Source organism: Lissotriton vulgaris, chromosome 9 (genome assembly GCF_964263255.1).
Source record: "Lissotriton vulgaris chromosome 9, aLisVul1.2, whole genome shotgun sequence".
In the NCBI taxonomy this organism is placed as follows: Eukaryota; Metazoa; Chordata; class Amphibia; order Caudata; family Salamandridae; genus Lissotriton; species Lissotriton vulgaris.
The window spans coordinates 323,530,192-323,555,833 of record NC_141697.1 but is presented as its reverse complement, the minus strand read 5'-3'; the positions used below and the strand labels follow the sequence as shown (position 1 = coordinate 323,555,833).

Genomic DNA, 25,642 nt, shown 5'->3' with positions numbered 1-25,642 from the left:
GGCGTGTCCCCGCGCTTAGGAGAGAGTATTACTTGGGCGGAAGAAGAGACAGGCAGCAACCAGTGAAATTAGCTGATGAAAAGATGTGTTTTTAGAAGTTTCCTAAAAGATGTTTCGCTTTTTTCCTGTCTAATATTCATGGGGAGGGTGTTCCACTCCTTGGCCGCAAGAGTGCGAAAGGACCTGCCTCCAAGTCTGGCTTTTTTTGGGCGTGTGGTTTTAAGCAAGCCTGTTCCCTTAGAACGTAGAGATCTGGAGGGTTCATAACGGGAAACTAGGTTGGACAAATAGGAGGGTGCTCTCTGATGAATGATCCTATGGCACCAGAGGAGTGCCTTGAAAATTAGCCTCTTTCTAATGGGCAGCCAATGCAGAGCATCCAAGGAAGGTTTAGATGGAGCTCTGCGCGGGAGTCTGAGCACAAGGCGTGCCGCTGAGTTTTGCAGGACCTGCAGCTTTCTAATGTTTTTTTCAGAAGTGGAGAATATGAATGGAGATATATGAATATGAATGGAGAATGGAGATAATACAAAATCAACAAGGGCGAACAAAGGAGTGAGGCAGGGATGTATTATGGCTCTGTTCCTGTATTTCTTTTTTATTAATTCTCTCACTAATTTTTTAGGGGACTGTAGTAAAGACATTCTGCGAATCAGTTCTCGCCTATTGCCAGTTCTCTTGTATGCAGATAATGCAGTTCCTCTGGGGCTAACGGAAAATGGGCTACAAAACTTATTAAAGGATTTTGATGATTTTATGAATAATTTAAATCCTAAGGTAAATCACCAAAAATCTTTTATTAAGGAGGTGTGGCCCCAAAAGTACGAAGACTAAGCCTTTCAATATTGGAGGACCCCCAATAGAAAAGGTATCTACTTTTAATTATCTAGGCCTCCTGATTGATACTAACGGCTCCTGGGATAGTTTGATTAACCAAAGATCACAAAAAATGAAAGTAGCAGGGGATGCGATCTTGAGGTTTTCCAACAGAATTGGGGAACAAACCGATCAAGAAGATGATTCAGCTGTATCAAAGTCGTGTGACCATCTATTGGCTCCTATGGGACAAGAGTGTGGGGTTACACAGCTGCAAGGAAGCTACAGATAGTAGAAAATAAGTGTTTATGCAGACTTTTAAAATTATCTAAAACTACCCCAAATGTTATTACACATGCAGAATTAGGGAGTAGATTGTTAGAGGAGTCATTTGGTATAGATAGGCCCTTTATTATTATGGGTCAAAATATGAAGCACTCATCTGGACGGTTTTTCTAGGGAAGTTTTGAGGGACTGTTTGAACCTTGACAACTTGAACGGCATTCCATGGATGACCTATGTAAAAAAGGATGTTCACAACCTAGGTCTCAGTGCCCTCTCTAATTCCCCAGAAGGCTTAGGCCCCCAGACAAAAGGAATGGTTAAAGAGATTTTTGCTTCCCATAGAAAAGAAATCAAAATTGAAAAGTCTCTTACCTCCAGTGCTACCATCAATTATAGACACATTTTTATTGCTTCTGGAACCAACTCCTACCTATCCTGGATAAGCAACCCACAGAGCAGATTTTACCTGACAAGGCTACAATTAAATCAAATTCAGCATTAGTGGCCTTCCCTTCTGCTGGTTCGTGGGTTAACCTAGATATGCAGTGTCCGTGTGATGCAGGTTCCACTGAGTCTACTGCGCACTTTGTGCGGTTTTGCACATTGTACGGCTTGATAAGAGCACGATTTCTACACCCAGCTCTTCTACACAGACACTTTAGCTCATACAAAGAGGGATTCATCTCTGGCTACCCCAGAGATTTGCTATGTAACACTTAGTCACATAATTGCTGCTATGAAAATCAGCAATAATAATGTAAGTGTGTTACTGTGATTTTAGATGTAAAATATTTTTTTTCAAATGATTGTACTAGCTGCTTTCTTTTTATAATTGATTATGAATCTTGTATTTATCTTATGTGCTTTTAGGATCAGTACATGGTCGAATAAAGATTTTCTTGATTGATTCATTGAACAATTCCACAAAAGATTTTACAGCCCAACCAGACATCTTAAAACAAAGGAAAATTCCACAGCACTTATTGTTCTTTTATGCTTTAAAACTGAGAAACAGGATAAGCTTTTTCTTTTCATTGGATGGCTTCTTCATGGTACAAAATTGAATTGGCATTAATGGGCATACTTTTGACGTTTTGATTCCTTGAATGATCCCATGAGCTGTAATCATGCCAAATGATGTGTGCTAGAAATGCCAAGCTGTTACATTATAACTAGTGCAGATAATGGGTATCATGCAGTCAGGTGGATTACAAGAACAGTGAGATTTTAACGTGGATAAATGTAATATTACTTTAGGAGATCATCTAATCTTTCAAACTCCAGCAGTTGTATGAACCATGGAGCCTACTGTGGGATTTGGACAAAGAGGCAATCTCAGTGATAGAGAAAATGTCACAACACTGGACTAACTATTCCAAATGTTAACAATTTCTTACATGTAGATTTTGAATTGTATACACACATACACACCAAGAATCAAGGATATTAATGTGAACAAATATAAGGTTGCATTATGACGAACTACAAACAGACCAACATTGCATTTGTCCCCGACCAACCCAATTTTATGACTTTTGCTCTCATGATCCATTATGATTTCACTCTTTATAGTATTATCTTTTTTCAACAAACTTCATAATCTTGTATACGTTTCCTTTAGTGCTTCCAGTGAACTTGGTTACTCAAGTGCTGTATGATAATATGTGTTAACTTTTCCCATGTCGATGGTGCAAAACTCATCAACCTCAGGAAGACGCAAGCAAATTGCACCTAATGAGCCATCTTACCTGCTTATTGATAATTTGAATACATTTAGACATAACCAGTAATGTCATCCATGCTATTGAATAATACCATAAAACCATAAAAAATAAAAAAGCATCACCTTCTTAGGGACAGCAGAATTAAGTTGTAAACTATCAGCAGAACCAGGGCGAGAAAGGTAGCCGAGTGACAGAAGCTTTTCAAATTGGCGTATGTCCTTCTTTAGTTTTTCCCTCCGCTGCTGGTCACTGTCTTGAAAACACCGAAGGAACATGCAGTTTAATTATGCGGTCACAACATTCCTTAAAAATTGTTCTTTTCACATGCAAAGAGGGGATGCATTGAGAGTCTTAACTCAAACAAACAAAAAACAATAGTCGCTATGCTGAGTACACAACTTGTCTTCATTTATCTGCCCATACAGTACAAACAGGTATGCTCTAGGGACACTCATCAAATGTAAATTATTTTAATATTCTGCTCATTTATGTGATTTTTGTGAATTCTTGCACAATTTACTTTTGGTTATATGTTTCTTGCATAATTGAAATTTATCAAACATATTGATGTATGTAAATCAAGAACAAGTTCAAGTGGTACAATAGGTGTTTTTCTCTTACAAAAGTCGAAACGGTTACACCAACAAAGTACACAGGGGTTGATTCAAAAAGGTAAATTTACAAATTCATGTACGTTTACGATTGTGAGTGTGGAGTCTCAAAACATAAAAACATAGGTCTTTTTATGTGCGGGGACTCAAAACTTGTAAAGATACAACTCGTAAATCTCTTTGTGAATAGCAATCGTAAACGTACACAAAAGTGTAAGTTCACCTTTGTGAATCAGGCCCACAGTGGTGTTGAGACAAAAGATTTGTAAAATAAATGTTTTAACACCAGCCTAACTAAGAAAATGTCAAGTATTTTAAACAGAATTTCAAGCGAAGAGATTTGCAAATTCACATCATTTATACTTGCGTCCCCAAGACTCATCACCAGGCTATAAAGACTTTTTAAAAAGCAACCAAAATGTGTCTAAACTTCTGTAAGCAATACCACATCAAACATGCCCTGAAAGAGCTACATTGGCCTTCTGTGGACACCAGGAGTAAATTGAAGGTCCTCTGTAGAGTACATAAATATTACTGAGCAAGATGCCAGAAACCGTACAGAAAATATCAACCTCACTACGAGCCAACCAGAAACCTCCGGAGAGTTTCCAGAAATCTGATCAACCAACCATCCTTTTAAGAAGGCAAAACATGTTGGCAGATCTCTGTAAATTCAAAGCTCTACAATGTGGAACACTCTCAGCTTTAATCTGAAAAAGGCATCTGATTTCTTTGATCCAATAACCTCATCAAATCCAACATAACTTTTGTATTTGGGATAACTTTTGTATTTGGGATGTACACATGGCTTTGAGTTTGAGGAATGGAGGTGTTGAGGGGGGACTGCAGTTCCATGGTGGAAGGAAGATAATGATGAAGTGGTACTCTGACTTCTTGGAACCAATCTCACAATCCAGGCGCCTGAACACTATTCACAGTTATTGCTTACTGTAACCTGTGGCAAGTGGAGAACACATTAGGATAATGGGGAAAATATAACTCTCTCTTGGCTCCATCTTTAAATGTTTCAATGAACACTGCTGGCATGCCAGAACAAATTTCTCCTCTAAGTCCTTGTATGCCAGCAATTTACCGGTTTTGTGGAGCAATGAATCCTCATACCAAGTGGAAGGGCAAGCAGTCCTAATCCTCAGAACCACTGGTGCTGTCCCTCCCAACCCCAGTTTAGACTAACTTCTTCAAAGGCTTTGTTTGTATATTTCATTAGGGCATAAGAGTAGAGTCTGCCCTTTCCTACAGGTCACCTATGTAGTCAACAAGACACCATTTATCAAAAAAAGTATGACTTTATTCAAAACACCAGTTACAAAAGCTATAGGTGACACCTTATCAAGTTGTAGACATTAATGAAACACATTAATGTGCTGTGCAGTTACAGTAACACATCTCTGCAAGATGGTAAAGTGAAGGCAGCTTTTACGTGTACAAGAAAGATTTGGTGGGATTTATGGAAGGAAGGTGTCACCCATAAAGAAAAGAAATCCCATTGCCTTGCTCCACCGATGAAAAGTATGTAGTTGCCCATGGTGCAAAGTTAAAAAACTGCACAAAGGACCCATTGGTGAATCTCAGCACTCAGTTGGTAGTAGGGTAGGGTACCTGGGGCAGTAGCGGGAAGGCAGAAAGATTCACAAACTTGTGGAGTAAATATGGCTATTTACCCACTGCCAGTGGTGTTTGTTCCCAGCTTTATAGATCTAGCTGAATCTTAAGCTAGTTTGTCAACCAGACTGCAACTTGTGTCTTCTACACCCAGTTGTTTTGAAATCGTCATATTTGGAATTGGCATATGCAAGCCTAGAATCAACATTGAATTCAATGACGGACCCAATAATAGTCCAAAACCATTTTCTTTTAGCAATGTTTTAAAGAATTGCTATAAAATTACTTTAAAATATATTGGACATTTGCACCCACGCATGAAATTTGCTTATAGCCAAAACCATGTAGAAAAAAAGAGTCATAGTTCTTTAAAGTGTGAAATCAATTTAAAAATCATAATACTCAGCTGTTGGGATGGAAAAGTCCTCTGCATGGTAATGGATGTAATGTAATGTATGTGTCTTGTAAAGCGCACTGCTGCCCTGAGGCGTCGTGGCGCTGTAGACCGCTGAGGAACCCATCCTGGCTATCCCTGTGAGATGGTCCCTACTGGGTATCTCCAAGGTGAAACCAGGCATCCCCGGCGAATGTGGGGGCCGTTGTAGAGATGAGGCAAGCTAATGCCCAGAGTTGCCGAGTGTGATCCCTGGTTAGAGTAGGTACCGAGGCGAGAATTATCGAGTCCGCTGACCCTGGTCCACAACCCTGCCGCTTCGGGAATTGAACCCTGGTCCCGGGCCGTTCTCTGCTTCCGGGTCTGCCGCCTCTAAACAGTGAGCCAACCACTCCACCATGGATATGTACCCCTGCCGTCCGAATGCAATGGGAAGGCCATCGTGAAGTGAGCTGTGTATATCGCTGTATTGATCGGGCCTGAGCCAGTGTGCAGTTAGACTCAGCGACCTTGTATGTGAAGAAGGGCCACCATGGAGGGACTGCCATTTGGAGTCAGCAGTAGCCCTTGCATGGTGAAGAACCGACAACCCGGTATGCCAGGAGGTGTCACAGTGCAGTCATATGCTATTTTGCCCATGTACAGCAGAGGTATGGTGACCCCGTATGCCAGAAGGGGTCATTGGAACTTGCAAGAATGGTGACCTAACTGGGTGTGCCACCGGGGGAATGAGCCTGTTGTGGGATTGCCACAGGCACCTACATTGGAAAGCAGGACCAGCATAAGAAACTTCGCATCACCTTCTCTCCATCAAGAGAGGCATGGAAAGATGTACCCGCGAGAAACCTCCGGTTGCTGGAAGAGCACAACTGCATGTGAGGAATTTAAGGATCGCTGAAATCAGCCCACCTGAGCTGAATGCAATGGACTCCCCTTAGTCAGCCGCTACCACTTCGGTGCCTGCAATGGGAAGCACTCACGAACTCCGGACGCTTTGATTTTATAGGTGCGAGTAAGACTGAAGTCAGACCAGTTTGCCCAGGGGGAACTTGCTTGCTAGATAGTGCTGGAACACTTTTGACTTTGATACAGACTCCGAGAGGACTCTTGAGACTCGGTCTACTAGTGGGGCTTAACCTGGATGTTGCCTATGAATAAATGGATGAATAACTAAATGAATGAATTACTAAAGCACGCAACTACTAGGAGTGTCCTGGCGCTAAGGCAGATGGCCAAGAAAGGAGAATATCAACCACCCTACAGTTTGAACAAGTATGTTTTCAGTTGCTTTTGCAATATGTTTTTCTCTGGGATACATCTAAGTAGGAGAGGGAGATTGTTCTAGTATCTGGCTGCCAAAACAGAGCAGGCGGAGCCACCCAACTTCTTTTGTTTAGTGTAAGGAATAGCCAGTAATCAGGCAGCCTGTGAACGCAAAGTCTTTTTGGACAGTATTTTGAAAATCCTGTTAGACAGGAATTTAGAACCAGCCTTATAAAAGGCTGAATGCACCACAGTCAGCACCTAAAAAATGATACTTTTTTTAGGTCTCGCCTGACCCAGCGCATGCGCTGGACTGGCAAGTTTTTCAGTAAGTGGGTTTTCAAAGTGCTACCCACACCACAAGCTGCTGGCCTCCAGCTTGCGTTCACGATGGCGTGCACATGCACAGCTGGCATCTGGGTTTCTGTAATGGCTCCTCTGCTCCCATTCCACCCTCCCTTCTCGTCAGCTTCCTTCATGATCCTCTGCACTCCCCCCTCCCTTCTCGTCACCTTCCTTCGTGCTCCTCTGCACTCCCCCCTCCCTTCTCGTCAGATTCCTTCATGCTCCTCTGCACTCTCCCTTCTCATGTTCCAAATGTTATGTATTTTGTACAGATATGCTTTTTAATTGTTTGGCGCAACAACAGAGTAAAATTTCAGTTGTGCAAAGCTTCCTTTAAAGATTCACACTAAACTGCTCATTTTAATCGCACTGTTAAAAGGTTTAATGAATGCTCATAATGTGAATGTGTCACTCTATAAACTTCCTTTTGTTGACCTGGGCCTCATTGTTTCCGCGAGTACATTAGGGCATCGCAAAAGGAAGTGAGCTGCAAAGGTTAAAGCACAGGGGCGGCCTCTGGAATCATGAGTTCAAGACGAGCTTCAGGAATGACTCACTCAATAATGTTCAAAATGTGTTTATCTTTTTTGTGTGGGGCAGGCAACAAGAGGGGAGTTTGGAGGTGGACGGAACAACAGACGGAGCATTGAGATTTTAAAATATTTATTATATTTTTTATGACATTTGTTGCCTGATTTACATCTTGAGATGGTGTGACTCGTGCTTTTGCTCTTAGTGCTAAGCGATACCTCTGTGTCTGCTCTCAAGGCTGTCCCTGTCGCCCAACCCCCAGAAATTGAGTGTTTCCTATGCTTTTGAATGCATAGCATCCTGCTTATGAAAGCACGCCCTATTCTGTGTGGTTTTCTTTTTTTCAGTCTTTGCTTGAAGATATTTAAGCCGTAAAGATGCAAAAGAGCATAATAGATGACAAAAGGGAGGCCCTTGTCTGTTTTGCCAGGAGTCCGATAGCAGCACCTTTGTTAATGTCCACAGATGGTTGGACCGAAATCAAGACTGAGATTACTGGCAGCTGTGTTAAACAGTAACTTTCTACTCTCTCCAATCAGAGTAGTAAAATTGACTGCAAGAATTTAAAGAAGTCCGGTACCAGGGCAAAACAGAGTAGATAAATTATGACGCACTAGTGAAGCTGATGTTGCGCTTAACCCCGGTAAATTATAACTACCCAAACAAAAGTGCTAGCAGATTAGGTCTCAATGCCCTCTTAAGAAGTACTCCTTATAGGCAGCTGAAACAGTTCTACAGTTCCTAATATGTAGATGAAAAAGCAGCCTGCCCAAACTCTCACACTGGCACTTCCAGTTTGCCAGATTTTTTTAAAAGTGTTAGTTAATATTCATACACAGCACACTTAACCTTTCGTTTGTTGTGGGCGAAAATGTAAACTTTAAATAAATCATTAGGTTATTAATATTGCACCTGCAATAGCTGAGATGATATTTGTTTCTGCTGTAAAGTCATTTTGTTATATTGTGGTGCACAAGGAATAATTTCCCTGTAGGCTGCATAAAATACACAACCCGCTCGCTAATTTGAGACCGCATTATTGATTCTACCACAGAAACCTTTTAAGAATGAGCACTAGCAGAGCCCCACCAGCAGTCTGAGAAATATATTAATTTAGTAAGGTGAGTACTACTAACGGTGACGTAAATCTAAATTCAATGGGCCTTCCTCGCAAACATTTTCTTATAACTAGATTGGAGTTACTTATGTATTTCTTCTAGTTTACTCCTGAACTCATGGCTAATACAAGACTGACTGGCAGGAAAGCCTCTGTGAGTCAGGTCCAATCTTTTTAATTTGGTTTAGATTTGCCAAACAAAAGAATATAACCCTATTGACAAGCTGCAAATTATTGAGCTATAACATTTTCTTTTTGGTTTCAGAACAAGCATTGGCATAGCCAATAGGTCTCGCCTTTGGGACCTCATAAGTGCTTAGCCATGCAACAGTTGTTGCACCAAGGATATTGTGCTACATAACTAAATACTTATTAGGTCCCAAAAGAGATACCTATTGGCTATGCCAATGCTTGTTTCACTGGTAACCATTGCAATTGGTTACAGTATTGAGAAATTGAGGCATGTTTGGGAAGTTCAAACAAAAAATGAATTATTGTGTTCTGCATCATTTGCCGTTCCTTTTTTAAGTAGTCCTGGAGCCAAATGTAAAGAATGTTAGTGTAGTCCAGTCTGAAGAGCATCAATGCCTGGGCAAGCAGTTAATTTTTTTTTTTTAACATCCTGAGTATCCAGCAAGAGGTTTTAACCACTGCTGAGATCTGAACTGTAATGGATAGATGTGCATCAACGTACACTCCTAGGCACCTAGCACCTCCGTGGGCAGGGGGGGGGTGCACCTAATCGGTCAGTCCCATGACCATCTCGGCAAGGGCTTGTCACCAAACAACAAAACCTCAGTTTTCTGTGGGTTACATTATACACAGTTGGGTTTAAGCCATCCCATCACTGCTACCATGCAAGCAGCAACTTTTTACTTTGCTTCCAACGCATTGTTGTCATAAGTCCTCAGAAGCGGAGCGGCGGACTGCATAGGAAACCACTTGGACATCGAATGATACATTAGGTATGCCAGCGGCATAAATATTAATTATTAAAAAGTGTGCGGCTCAGGGCCGAGCCCTGAGGGACTCCACACTTAGGGCCTCATTATGATGGAGGATTTTCCGCCTCCTCCGGGCCGGGGGAAGCCACCTCCGGCCCGGAGGAGGCGGAAAATCCTCTGCGGACTCACCAAAGACCCACCGCTGCATTACGATGGCTGGTGGATCTTGGTTACTGTCCGCTGCTTTCCCGCCGCGGTCAGATTACAACCGCGGCGGAAAAGCTCTCATTTGGCTGGCAGTGTCTATCAGACACCGCCAGCCTAATTAGGAAACATTTGTAAACATGCTTTTCCGCGGCGGATTTTCCGCTGTGGAAAAGCATGTGTACTTTTTGATTTTGGGGGCCCGTTGCGGGCCCCCAGGGTGTTGGCGGGTGGGGGGTGCACATGGGGGGTACCTATGGTACCCCCCAGCATTTACTTGCACAAAGCGGCAGGCACCGCGCGGTGCCTGCCGCTTTGTGCATGTAAATGTTAAACATGCACTTTTAACATTGCAGCGGGTGCTGCTTGAAGCAGCACCCGCCGCAATGTTAAATATCCAGTATGTGACCGCCAGGGTGGCGGTCACATCCTAATCGCACATGAGGGAACGCCGCAGCCCATGCGGACGTTCCCTCATCCTCTGGGGTCGCGGACGGACGCAAGTCCGTCCGCGATCCTAATGAGGCCCTTAATCTTCATTTCAGAGAAAAACGACTTAAGCCACAAGGCTATTCTCTCTGGTCGAAAAAAGGAACCCAGCCAGGCTAGGGCAGTCCCCTTAGCTCCAATAATGGTGACACATTGTAACAGGATCTCATGTGGTGTCCTATCAAGCCAGATTTGCATTTGTCAAAAAAAAAAAACAATTCTTCTACAGTATTAGAGTGGAACTGCAACAGTTAACCCTGAGCATTATTTGATTTAGAGCATCACCTTTTGGCTCACTCTCTTTTGTATTTAAAAGATTTTCCTGTATTTTAAAAGATTTTTCCTTAGAGAACATACTTGGGCCTTATTTAAAGTTTGGCGATGGACTGCCAAACCCATGGCTATCGGGGGCTATCGTTGCACAAGTTGTCCAACCGCCCTATACAAAGTTGGGCAGTCAGACTGCCATGGGACTGTTGCTGCCGCCAGAGATCTGCTATCCCTTGTGGTCTTACAGGAGTCTGAGTCCCCTAATATACTGACTGTGTTGCTGTGGCACCGCCAAGCATATTAGGAGTTTCCCCACCACCACAGTTTTCATGGAGGTGAGCACGCCATGAAAAGTGTGGCGGTTAGGCAACAAAGGCACTCCTGGTGCCTCTGTACCAGGGGAGGTATGCAAGGGGCACATTGTGTGCCCCCCTGACTGCATGCATCCCCAGTTCCCGCAGCCCATGCCCTGCAGGAACGTGCAATGGCGTTCCCATTTTGGTGCCTTGCTAAGAGTTGCATATGAGCCCTAGCACTGCACCACCATGGGCCAGTCACCGCAGGACTGCCCGACCTGGATTCCTTTTGGAATCCAGCCGGTGGTTTAATATGGCTTTGTCGGGTGGCTGCGGGACGCTGGCGTGGCAGCCCTCTGCCCCAACAACAAAGTCATAATAAGGCCCTCAGCCTTGTGCATAAGGATGCATTTGTCTCAAGAGGGGGTGCAGTTACTTTTGGATCCGTAAAATCATACACAATTTAGAAAATGTATTTTGCATTATTGTTCGCTTCACTACCTAAGTTGCAACTAAGAATCTTGCAAGCTTCCGATTATTATGGTAAGTGCTCAAGGCAGCTTTACACTGGGTTTTGTCTATTTCAGAATAGTGTTTTCTCCATTGATGTTCTAATGTCTTCCAGTACTCGCTTTCTCCAGCTAATTTGTTACTAAGCCAGCAGGCAGAGGGTAGGTGTCTTATAGTCCTTAAGCAGTAGCAACCGTGTTGGTGGCCTCTATAAGCCAACTGTTCAACGTGACCTATTCTGATACAATGTTACTGGTTAGTGAAGGTTAAGTAGATGGCAATATATCCTTCAACAAGGATTTATCAACTGTGTTCTAATCTCGGTTCCCAGGGGAGGGACCCACTCTCGTCTTACTCTTGGGAGAGGACCAGGGCCTGGAGAAAGGTACAAATTGAATGGTTTGATCATTTGACCTCCCTGGGGCTTGCAAGATCTATTGAGGTATTGGAGAATATTGCGCAGATTATATGACCTGCTCTGTGTGTCTGTCCACGGGTGTCATAGATAAATCCACAGCAACGAGCGTATCAGACGGATTCAGACCTAAGCTATCAGAAGGATTGTCCATCTGAGTGTTGAAATTGTCCAGGATTGTAAAGCTTGCATATTCAATTTTTTTATGTGTGAGTGCGTGAGCGATGGAGTTAGCAAAGTCTCACACATAACCTGGAGTTTGTAAAGCAAGACCCCACAAAGCAGTGGAAGGAGGGTGAAATGCAAAAACGTAGGGCCTCTGCACCTACCAGTTCTTTGACTTGGAAAGTGGACAATCTCAGTGTCTTTCTAAATGCTATGGTTACCCTACAACCCCGCCTGTGCTCTCTAAGTGTAAACACGCATAGTTTCGAGGGAGGGGTAATTGCAAGTCTGGACAAGAATCTTCATTTAGAGAGGTTTTGGTCATAAACAGGATATCTATTTGCTCATCATCAATCAGGTTATAGATGCCCAGTGCATGTTTAGGGAGGGAGAGAACATTGATTAAAGCTTATTTTAGTCTCAACAGAGACTCCGGCTGCTCCATCCTCTCCCGAACTCCAAGATTTAAAGGGTGAAGGGGAAGTTTGCAAAAGAGGCAATTAACAGGGCCCTCGCAGTTCAGTAATACAGGGTTACAACAATTCCTAATAATGGTTCTTATGGCATGTGACTCAGCAGAAGTGTAGGTGATATAGGGTCTTACCTCTGGTATGCAACCAGCATTAAGGCAGGCGCTGACTACGATCGGGACTCGGACGGACACTTGCGGGCTTAAGGCATGCCTCCGCTGTGCGTCTGTGCTGGAGCCATCCTTATATAGGTGCTTAATCTGTGAGAACCTGGTACACTAGAGTGCTGCCAAGCAAAATGGCACCTCTTTGGTCCCAGTGCCCCGTCCTCTTACCGTGACCTCATCAGAGCCGCAACAACGCAACAGTGCAAAATAGCAAGTAAGTATTTAAAACAGTATATTTCTAAAAACAATGTTCCTCCCACTTTGCAGCAAGTACTTCAGATTCATTCCAGATAGTGGAGCTGAAACACTTTTTCCCCACTTAATAACAATTACTTCAGATTCATTCAGGATACTGGAGCTAAAACAATGTTCCCCCACTTAGCAGCAAGTATTTCAAATTCAATCAGGACAGTGGAGATTACCTCTAATTGTGGCTGAGTGCCTATGGTAAACTGGGAATAACCGCTATAGCAAGTGCAAGGAGGGAGTGGGGTACTGCCTTCAAAACACTAGAGCCCCAACATCAGAGGGGCTGTGTAGTTGTTTGTGAATGTCCTATTTCTCTTCGTGCTGATACCGGTAAAAATGAAATACTTCTTTCATCATAAAACGGAGCATTTGGCTGGACAAAAATGTATTGATACTACTGCGCATATGTTGAGTTCTGAGGTTGTATTCACCCCCCTGTATCCACCTCCACCCGAGGGATCCTTGGACTGCTTGGATCACGCTACTACTGAGAGTCAAGTGCTATATTAGGTCAGGCCAGAGACATCAGAAGTAAAATACCTCAACCCCCCCGATTGGTCCATGTAGCTCCTGCTTGCCTTGTAGCCCTCTAAAGAGGTTCTGACATCAGCATTTAAACAATCACAGGTTGGAAATGTTTTTTTAAACTATGGTAATGTAGTTCTATTCCTACCCTCCAGAGTCTTTCAAAATATAAAGACTTTGCACGATACAACTCTCTCAGGGCCCCACCAGGTCACTTCCCAACTGTCCTAAGTGTTGCCAACCGCAAACGTTGCTCTAGCCATCAGGCACCAAAGGGAGTTCCATTGGGTTAGCTATCTTTAAGGCTACTTATGAAAATACAGTTGGCCAGGAATTGTGATCTTTTTGGATTGCAACTCACAAAACTTAGTCCAGTTTTTCACAAGATGATGCTAAACAATTTGCTTTCAAATCTACACAAGCAATTCTGGGAAAGGTCTGTAACAGGAGGAGCAGATTTAGGTCCAAAATTGGCCTGACACCCCCAGTCCTTTTTTGGCATAACAGATTTACTAGTATTTCTGTTTTTTGGCTCAAGCCCGACTGCAGCAGTCACTGGTCACCAGTTGTTCAGTCACCTTATGGCAATATAGTTTCTAGTCTAGAAATCAGAAGTGGGTGACCATTGGTATCCGATGCAGTGGAGAGGTCCAGAAGGATACACATTCAACCAGTTCCCTGGTCTACAGTCTCCGCATGTCATCCATAAATGATGTTACTACTAGTTGTGTACTTGTCTAAAACCTGCTAGCAGATGAACTTTAGGTCTTGCCTGAGCCAGCGCGCATGCGCTACGAGACTTTTTGTAAGGGGCTTCAAAAATCTGACCACACGCTCGTGCGTGTGGCCTGATTTTTGTCACAGGCTATTGGCCTTTGCGTGCGTCTTTCTAGGAAAGACAGCACGTAATTGGGCAAAGGCGGGTGCATGTCCCGCCTTTGCTCCGCCCACGGCCTAATGCTTGCGGTTACCTGCACGGGCGGCATCTGTTTTGAATTATCGAGCCCAGACACGGGCGCGATAATTGAAAACAGATCGCTCGCTGTGGCTCCTGTGCGCGCACCACTCATTTAGGACTTGAGCCCTGAAAAAAGGTCTGACATTTATGGTTTCGTTTTTAAAGCTCGACGCCTGCTTGGTCACAGGCCCGCTCTCTGTTCAGATTACTGACTGGGTTCTCAATTGACTGTAGATTTTCATCTTTCGAGCATTATGTTGAGGATCAATTTGACAGAATTTTTCTTGCAGTGAATGCCCTATATTCCAGTCACATTGATTATAATACAATAACGCTGCCTTGTTTATTTGAAAAAAAGAGAAAGTTGCATTTATAGCCTGTCTGCTGCCAACCATGTTCCCGGAGGGCAGTTTTAAAAAAATCGAGTACCGACTACCGCTACCAAAGCAATGATCATTTGAGCACTGTGATAGATGGATTTAGTGAAACCCAAGCAAAGAACTGTTGCAGATATTGACAGCTTGGAATGGTGCAGTCCAATTTCTGGCAGCCTTCTAACACGGTTTACAGTATAACTATTTTGAAATAACTGAAGGATGAGTCATAAAGGGCAGCATCATCTTCCCGTAAAAGTGCAAATCCATGGTGGCTTCCTAAACTGATAAAATGCATGGTGGGTTCTAAATGAGGCAGAGGAAGGAGTAAAGGATCCTACTGAACTGAGAAACCAACTCACCGCTATACAATTACAGGCTAAATACTGTCCTATATAAACTTGCCTTGTGGTCAGGCAGTGCTGTTTTTTCTGGACCCAGATAGCTGCTGTATTATTGTATTGTATTGTAATTGCATTTATAAAGCACTTACCACCCCATACGAGGCGTTGAAGCGCTTTTTCGGCGAGTAGTACGTAGCTCTGGAACCATAAAGGACTAGTGTTGAATTAGTATATGGAAATAGTAAAGTAATTTGAGTGGTGGACATGTTAGTTATTTGGATTGAGTGGGATAGGGAGGGATAGGAAAGTGAAGGGTTTGAATTTATATAGCTCCATGCATACTCAACATAACATGACATCTAATCTGATACAGCAGATGGAGTTTTTTATAATCCTTGCTTTTGATAAACCTTTGTGTGGGTGATCATTTGTGCCTTGTTGCAAGTAAAACAAGCATAGCCAATAGGTCTCGCCTTTGGGACCTTATAAGTATTTAGTTATCTAGCACAATATCCTTGGTGCAACAACATTAACTATTGCATGGCTAAACACTTATAAGGTCCCAGTACAGAGACAGTACATGAGATACATCTGAAACAAAGAAAAAAAGAATCCAGCAAACCTTAGAGTCCAGATTAGTTCAACATTGTATTCGTCCAGACCGCAATATGCTAACAATTTCCCCTATATATTTTTATACTTTAGAGGACACCCCTTGGATATATAAATTGGTTCTTCCTGTTTGGCACACCCGCCCATTGCCAGGGGTAGTGTGGATGGAGACCTCCAGGATTTAGCAATGCCCTTTTTTGGCATGTGTTGTAAAAATCCTTATACGGGTGCGATCCCCTCGGGTTCCCCCAATGTTTTCCATAATACCCAACAATGTCACCCACAGACATGGGTCTATTGGTGTCCCCCGCACTATTGATAGAGAAGCACAAAGAGCCTGCATATATTGCCAAATTAAATGACTTTCCCATATCACATGGAAATGTGTGCATGTGGCTCAGGGGAGTGAGAGCATGCCGGTGCCCCAAATTGCTTGCTCGCCATAATATTAGTGATGTGGGGTAAGTTATGTGAAGATATTTAATTTGGATAAGTCAATGTTTTGGTTAAATGACCAACTCCGTAGGGGACATACATGCGTCTCTCCAGTCACATTCTTCAACTAAGCCCAGCCAACCCTCCCAGTCGGCCTGTAATGTCGAAAACAGATCTGGGGAGTTGTTCACCAGAGTTTTGCATATTCTTAACAAACATCCTTCACCAGTGGGACCCATGAGAACTTTGGTTTCTTGCATGTGATTGAATATGTTATTAGTCTCTGGTGCATGGACTACCTTTTCTATTGTTTTTCCTAGGTATGGAAACTCTAATATTGTACACACGTTACTTGGATTATCTGCTGACAAAGATGGCTTTTTTAGGAGAGAGTTGATCATTTATGATTTCCACTCAACTGGTATTGTACCTTGCTTCTAGGGCAGACTTTAACCAGTTGACTATGTCACTGATAAAGAGAGGGCCTCGTTGCTTCATGATGTGTGCTTGAAATATGGCTGCAGTGGGTACTGCTTATAATCTCCACTTCCTGAGGATGTTGTTTCCATAAAACAGCCAAGTTTGTTTTAGTTTTGTCTTGGTGTGGTGAAGAATTAGTAGACCTGAAATTTGTGTCCTTTTCTTTTTATCTCAAGTCAAATCTTTTCAATGTTGGTGACACAGAATTGAGAGAGTTTATTGGGCAGAGATTGGGACTACTGCTGGTCTGGTGCTGTCAATTTGTATATTGTTTTGAATAGTTCTTTACCGGTGTTGCGAGCGGAAGCAATTCAGGCAGAGTAATAGTTTTTTGTGAGAAGATTTTTTTTATGGAGGGCTACAGCTACACAATAAAGTTGTTAATTATGGGCGGAGTTCACTGAGTAGTTATGAGATGTAATGCTCACTGTGTTACACAATGGGGTGGTTAGATTTTGGTCTAAGGTAGTTAAAGCCTTGTCTAAGTGATTTTAATGTACATTTTCTGAGTTCTGGGCAAAGCTGGGTGTGATATACTCATTAGTTTCCCTAGTGAAGAAGGATTTCCCATTTCTCCCCACAATCTTTGCTTTCTGAGTGAGTGTGTCCTTTTAAGCTTCTTGAATTTTAGAAGTAAAAAGGGTTCTCCTAAATGGTGAGATCAGGCAAACAAAATGCAATGATCGGCCTCCATTCCGGAACAGGGGAAGTTAAAATGCATCTGGAAGATGTCCTGACTGATGAGCGGGCTGGGTTATACATTTCAAATTCCTTTAAAGAACTTTCACCTGGGCTATCAAAGTGGCAACTGAAGTCCCCTCAAGACAATTAGCCTATCAAGCCTATTACTATTTTGTACAAAACTCTCTTATCTTCTATAATGGTAGCTGAAAATGGAGTGGGTCGGGTTTGTAGCTAATTGCAAAGTAAAAATATATTCACCAATTTTGCATTTGCAGGATCACAATTCACCTTGGAATGCTTTTTGAAAGGATTTATTTTGATGTGCAAATTATTTTTATAAATAATACCTTGACCCCTCCTGGCTTTTCAGGTGAATCGCTTCTCAAGATGCAATAGTTGGGTGTCAAAAGTCCATCACGCATTAAGTTTGAGTTTTACTGTAATTATGTTTCTGGTAGACAACAAAACAATTGAGACATCTGGTTACAGTGTTTAATTGCTGATCTGACATTTCACAAAAGGGCTATTGTATGATTTCTCAAGAGTAGAGGAGATTGGATTTGAATCCAAGTAGATGTAGGTTTTAATAGAAAATTGTTATATAGATTTCCTGACTTTAGTGAGGGCTTTGTGGCTTTCCATAGAAGGGGGGAATAATGTTAGTAACTATTTTGGGCATTAAGAATAGGGATAATTCTCCTTACATTTTAGCTGCTTACATTTGGTGTGTGTTTTCTTAAAGAAATTGGTCAGCAACGCTAGTCCGCTATGTATTCTTACCACTGTTACAACTTATTAGTCAGTGGTGGCTATCCACAGCGAAGGAAGCGTCTACTGCCAATATGGCTGCCTTTAATGAAACAGAAAAAATATTATGTTGTTCGAAAATGCTAATTGTCCCAAACAGCATGTAGAAGGTAAACATCACTATCCTTTTGTTATCAGTAACAAACTCTTATATTAGTTTGCCAATCTAATGTGCTAGGCTTCTGGCAAAGGGTGCAACAAGAAGGCCCTTGTTAAAGTTGATCTAGGATGCAGTTCAGGGTAATGAATAATGCAGTAATGAATACAGCATGAGATTCCCGCCGAATTTTTTATATTTATTAACTGGCACCGTTTTCAGCCTTGGAAAATTAACATTAGAACCATACTAGCCTTTTTCCATGAAATGTGTGCCACCAAATAGGACTTCATATCCTTTATATTTACCCACATCTCTTATGCATTATCCACATTATTCCATTGGATGCAGGTGGGGTAGTGGGAATGTAACCACACATACCACCCTGAAGGAAAAATATCTCAGCACCTACAAATCCCAAATAATAATACATTACTAACCTCCATCCTAATTTGATCATTTTTATACCAAGATGACAGCCTGCAGACATGTCTTAACATTTGCAAGAACCCCATACACAGCAGTTCTTGTAAATGCTGTGAATGTTTGAAGGTTGGCGCTTTCGAAATTTTCCTTTTTTCAAAAATAAACACCCAATGCTGGTGGTGGTGGTGATGGTGAGGGACAGAAATAAACGCAATCTGAATATTCTTTTTAAGTTGGGTGGATGGTCAGAAAGCTAACCTCTGACAGTCTGTACTCCTTACGGCTGTCAGAGGAGTGTTGCCAAAGATGACTGAGTAGGATCAGTCACTGACTTTCTGTCGGTCTAGCTACTTAGAAAGCGAGTTTGGTGGATAGGGTACTTTGTCACCGTTGAGATGTAGTACTCTCTCTGTCAAATTTTAAATCAGCCCCTGAATCCTTCTCAGTTGGCCCCCAAAAATGACAAATCAATGAATAATTTATAGCAAGTTTTTTTTATTACGTATGTTAACATTTTGACATATGAATAAGCAAGAAAGAGGAAAATGGGAATAAAACATGTTTCTCAATTTCTTTTACTAGTAATTTTTCTCTAAATTCTTATTGTAAACTGAGTGAAATTGAAAACTGTTGAACTGTCTTTACTGATAGCAAAAATACATATTATTAAAGTTGAGAAGAACATTTTTTTTAATTAATTGTTTTTTACACATGATTTATATTGTGTTGCCTACCCCAATGTTTTCTACTAATGTATTGCTCACACTCCATGAGCCGACTCATCCATTCACGAGAGGTTTGTGTATCAGACATACAGGACACACTAGAGGCATTTGTCAGTGTTGCTGAGCCTCATTTGATTAGCATGAGTGAAAATAGATGTGGGACAGAGTAAGCAGTCTCCCTCTCTCCTTGTTGCCCTTGTTGACAACAGGGAAATAACTAAGGGCCCGATGTAGGAAATAGTGAAGTACCGAATTCTAAATGCTGAATTTTACCGATTAGGTATTTAGAAATCCGTACTTCAGATGTAGGTAAGAATTCGGTAAAAAATACTGAATCCTTAATATTCGTTATTACCGAATCGGTAATTGAGATTCGGTAATAACGAATACATACCCATTCATTCCTATGGGCTTGGAGGCCCATAGGAATGAATGTGAAGACATTCGGTATTACCGATTCGGTATTACCGAATCGGTAATACCAGGAAGTATTTCAAGGGTGCCAGGGTGTCCAAAGGACACCTGTTGCACCCCTAAAAAATATGCATGTGTGCATATGTGGCACACACGCATGCCCTAAGGGCATGGATGTGTGCCACATGGCACTTCAAAAAAAGCAAGAAAGTGCTTTTTTTAAAGGAATTCGGGAATTACCACCAACTTGAAGTTGGTGGTAATTACTGATTCCTTAAGGCCCAACAGCACTCTTATGTTCTTTCTACATTGCATTTAAGGAATCGGTATTACCAATTCCTTAAATGCAAGGCCAATAAGGAATCGGTATTAAGGAATTGGTATTTACCGATTCCTTATTACGATTCCTTCCCTACATCAAGAATGGCTAAATACCGGTCAGTAACAGTGAAATATACCGAATTTCACAGTTACCGACCGGTATTTGGGCCACCTACATAGGGCCCTAAGATTTGTACAGCTATACAGCATCTTGTAACCCTGTGCAAGCCCAATTACCATTGTTGGGTGTAAGACTGGCATCCTGGGAGACTAGGATGAGGTATCAGTAGGTGGAACTCATGCACAGGCCGGCGCTGCGCCCCAATTGCGGCTGGGTAATTGCTCAGCGACACAATAAGCAGAATTAGGAACAACCAGCCCATACCTGCTATGGAACACTATATGGCGGCGACGGAACATCATAGCCTCAGTGAATATAGGGAAAACAGACAGAAGTCAGACCACCTCTCCTTTGAATCACAGAGCTCAGTAAAACCAGCACAAGACTCCTATCCAGACCTAGATCAAGATGCCAAAACGCCAACTACACCTGCCTTGCAACAAAGTCTCATATCCATGGACGGTAAAATCGTTTCGTGAACCTGTGCATGGATCACATGGCTGAGAAACTCGACAAACAATCATTGAACCTCACGACAGCAGAGCAGCGAATCTCACTACAGAAGATGAACTGCAATCTGTGAGTTCAAAATGTCTCGATATGGGGAGACTCAACAACCTCTAAATCAACAGTGTCCCAGAATCGACCAACACAGGGAGGATGGAGACCTACATAGAACAGGTGATCACCTTGTTATTCAGAACTGAAACGATGTCTCACATGCAGGTAGTTGAGCGTGCACACAGATCACATAATACATCCGGAGAGGTTCGAGCAGCAGCTGGCTTACCTCTGTCTCTGTGATTTAGCAGCTATCCTGCAGCTGTCCGTTAACGATGGCGGGTGTCAAACCTGGAGTGTACGGCAGATTGCCAAGTTCAACGTAACCTGGCTGACCTGGTTCACAGTGATGTCAGCCTCTACGAATTTACCAACAAAGGTTCGAGTGAATACAGGACAAACGAGAACACTTCTGTCAGCCACATGCTTTTCCGTGTAACACGTGCCCCTCACTGACATCCGTTTCAGCTCTATTGTCTAGCTACAACTAAATGCCTCAGTGGAAATGTCATCCTGTTGTATTTCCACTTCGTTGAACTCCACACATAAGTTGGCCTCTGCTTATAACAAGAAGATCGTGACAAAGACAAGAAGACTGCGAGTGTTGCGCGCACACTGTAAGAAATGTAAGGAATGCAGATACCACCCTGCGCGCCGCTGCTCGCTCTCACAAGTAAAACACTTTGGGAGTGACCAGTAAACAACGAGGTGGGACATGCGCCCGCCTTTGGCCATTTGCGTGCTTTCATTATTGAAAGCCACACGTAAAGGCCAATTAAATGTGTTCGAGTTGTCAGAACCACACGGGAAGTTTTGGAGTGCTTACAAGAAGCCTCCCATAGAGCAGCACATGTGCGCTGCCCTTGGCTCGACCTAAAAAGGATAATCCTTAGGCAAAGATGTCATACATTGACTGAAGACGCATATTAAAAGAAGGGGAGGAGCAGCAGAAGTCCTCTGAGACAATATGCCATTACACAGACATCACTGGGCTTGGAGCAGTATGTGTCAATAGTCTCACATACTTGGGCTATACCTCTTTTAACTAGATTCAAATTAGGCATTATACGTAGTTAATCTTTCCTTTCCGCTGGGTCAGTACAATAATACTTCGATTATTGCCTATCCCTGTGATAAAACTTAACCCCAGACTTTACTACATTTTGTTGTTTCATTTGAATGTTCTAATTGTATACATTTCGATTTTTAATTCTTTTCTTGCAGAATTATAGATTGGAGAGACGCAGACCAGCCCTATGCTTCTTAAAAATACTAACAAAGATTCTTACAAATGTTAACAAGGATGCTTTGCTGTGGGCATTTTCCTAAATGCTGATTAGTTTACACAGAAATGTCATGCTTTTTTAATTAGTTTGAATGTCTTTCATTTACTCAATGTGGCATTCATGTTTTAACATATAATTGTGATCTGGACGTTTATGGTTATTATGTAATTATCGCTTAAAGATTTTGCTTGATTATGGAGATTGTCAGAGGGTGGGAGAACTGTTTTTGAATAATTCCTTTGTGATGCAGGCAGAGGCAGGGACACTTTTTGGGCTGGGACCAGGACCACTTTTACAGGACACAAATGTGTCCTGTATAGTCTGTGAGATATGGACGGGTTTCCCCGAGGAGCCTAGCAAGTTCCATGTCCTGATGGTAATGTTGGACCCAGGTTCGAATGGGGCCTCATTTCCGAGTTGTATGCTGCCCTGAAAGAAGATAAACAGGCGGACGTAGTCCGCGCGACAATTGGAATAGAGGCCTTGACGTCCCTATCACAGACAAAGAATGGAAGCTTGCTAGGGAAAATATGCGAGAAACAGCCAGCAATGCTCGGTTTAAGTTGACGTAGTTCAATTACCTCCATAGGGCCTACCTGACACAACAGTGATTACATAGGGACTATCCGGAGCGATCGGCGCGCTGTGTATGCTGCAATGAGACCCCAGCTGAATCCATTCATGTAAAGTGGACAATCTATGAACTGGAAACTTTCTGGACTGGGGTGCAGTGGGTGGTGCAGCTGATAGGAGGCGTCAGTGGGGAGGTGACAACAAGCCATTGTCTACTGGGACTTTTGCTGGTCCCAGGGAAGATTGAATATACGTTTTCCCAATTGAGATTAGTGCTTGCCAGGCATTGTATTTATATGAACTGGGAATGTTGGGCTCCGTAGACACTGGGCAAATGGAGAACTGACCTGTTAGAGTGAGCGGTGGCTGAAGAATGTAGGCTTACAACGGTACTTATGGATGAGCATGCTGAGAGGGACTTGGAGTTGTGTGGTGCGATTGTGGATCAACTGGAGGAGGATAGAGGGGAAGGAGTGAATGGTTCACTCCGAAGGAGCTGCGGTGGTGGCCTTCCAGCCAGTGGAAGTAGGCCAGGAAGCACTCTAGCATGATTGGTATGTCCCGCCCCGCACTCTCCTTCCCAATAAGCACTGATGGAGCTTTGTGACGGAGACCAAGGAAGGTATGGCTGCAAGAACATATGGTGGGTGTCCGGTGGCTGCCTTCCCATCGTTTCCCCAGCAATTTGTTTACAGATGTATGTCTTATTCTTATGTGTTTGTAGATTTATATTGTACAGCTTATCACGTGTAAGGGTATCCAAGCGCTGTCCATGGGCACAGGGAGATTAAGTGATTTGCCCAGAATCACAGGATGTTGCACTGATGCAGAGACTCTGAATCGGATACCCAATTTCCGAGTTGGCAACTCTAGCCGCTGCACCACAGTCTCCCACTGATGTTATCATGCATGTACATGCTTAGCACCCCCGCCTCCTGTGCCAGACCAAGGACGTCATACACTGATTATTTTCTTTTGGGAATCCTCTACGAGTAAGGGAGACACGATGCTGCAAATATGTTTTATGATATTGTCCTGGGTCTTGACCAGGGGAATGGAGCTTATTCATAATTGCTAGTAAAGATATTACAAATATATATATCTTGCTTGTTTGATTGACGTGCAGGCTTTACATTTTTCATCTTCTGAATTAACTTCGGATTAATAGGAACGGGGAGGATTTGTAGTTAATATCCAGATTATGATAATCCAATTGAGGAACATATCACCGAGGAAGAGAAGAGTTATTCTCAACCATGATGGGAAAAGAGAACATGCATTTTTTGCTTGGAGATAAGAAGGTCTATTTTGGGGTGTAACCAATGACAGAATAGCACTGCAGTGAGCTATACGTGTATTGGCTCAGTTTGCTTCTCTTTGCGGGTCTACTGATTTTGAAAGCTCAGAAAGTGGGTGGTCATTGTTAGTTTAAAACAACATATGGAGATTCAATCAATTGTGAACACCCTGAACCCATCTAGTTATAGATATCACTGTTGTTGTATTGTTGGTGTAAAACAACATATACTGTAACAAGCTTAAGGAATGCAAACCACAAAAACTGTTACTAGCACCCAAAATGCTAAGATAATTGGCACTTGTCAGCTACTGTCCCCAATATCTCCTCAATAAACAAAAGCTGCAGGAGTCCGTGCAAGAGATTACTTGGATTTGCTTAACAAAAGCTAATGGAAACTGAGGGATAGGTTAGTATCCCAAACAGTGTTGATGGAGGGGCTGATCAAGACGATGCTACACTGGAGAAGAAAAGCAGTCAAAGTAGTGTGAAAGTTACACTGGTATAAGAACTATTTTTTCTACAGACAATAGGAATTGACTGTGTGCATGACATTTTTAAATATTGAATTAAGTTACTTATAGATCGATGGTGCAAATTTGTTTCATATTTTGGAGTACCAACAATGTATACTAGTGCCACCATTTTTATTGGTTAGATAAGTAGAATCAGACTTAAGATACAGATATCGAGACAAGTTCAAACAAATCCCCCCCCACTTCAACACTCTATTCTATCACACATACGCTCGGAGAGTAAACAGCGTAGCTCAATATCCTCCTGAACTATGTCTCTCTCAACCATTTTAAAAGAACTGTATATCTCAACAACTAATTGTAAGGTTGCTGAATGAGCAAAAGGTCGCAAGACTGAAAAAAATAAAAATAGAACAGAAACATGAACAAATATGGATAAAGGAAAGCAGATTCCCCCTTCCAAACGGGCATGTGGTCTTCCATCACTGGAGGTGTGGAATCATTTCTACTATTTTTGGTACACAGCAGTAAATGAGCCAAATCATTCCTTCATGGATTAAGTGGACATCTCCTCTGCCAAGCTGAATGATTTGCATGGCCTTAAAATTGGGGGAAAACAATATCTGTGACACAGCGCCCAAACTATTCTCCTTGTAGAGGGCTTCACAAAAACTATGTATAGAAAAGATTCTGTTACATCTCCCGCCTAATAAGGTGCACAGATATCATTAGGAGTAGGTATAGAGGAGCTTGTCATGTAATGGAAGGTGCATAACCTTACCATGTATTAGAGTGTGGGATTGGACAGACAGATAGACCCCGGCGATATACAGATACCCTTTATGCTGTACCCACTGGCAATGTGCCACCATGGTAGGACTGAACCAGGCTAGTAGTGCACTGTGTCTTTATGAAAAAAGAAGAGCATCTGAAAACATGATTGTAATTGTAATTTTATTGTTATTGCGCTCACTACCCCTGACGAGGCGTTGAAGCACTTTTCTGCGAGAGGCATTATACTTCAGAACCTAAAAAGGATTAGTGGTGTATTAGGATAAGGGAGGGATAGAAGAGAGAAGATTCTTTAAAGTGTTATTTGCGAGATCATAGTAGTAAGGTGAGGTGAGGTTTGGGATGAGAGAAAGGAGAGACTGAGGAAGGAAGTGTCTCTAGAAAGGGTTGTCTGGGAGATCATAGTAGTAAAATGAGGTTGGTGTGAGCGAATAAGGGATACATGA

At 42.4% G+C, this 25,642-nt stretch overlaps 1 protein-coding gene across 1 annotated transcript in view; it reads right to left on the bottom strand.

The window, feature by feature from the left end:
• The window catches only part of SPATA7 (spermatogenesis associated 7), a 509,081-nt gene that overhangs the window by 289,458 nt on the left and 193,981 nt on the right, over positions 1-25,642 (bottom strand). The window contains exon 6 of the mRNA XM_086937621.1: positions 2,948-3,078. Within this exon, the coding sequence (XP_086793747.1) occupies positions 2,948-3,078 (131 nt within the window). The remainder of the gene's footprint in view (positions 1-2,947; positions 3,079-25,642) is intronic.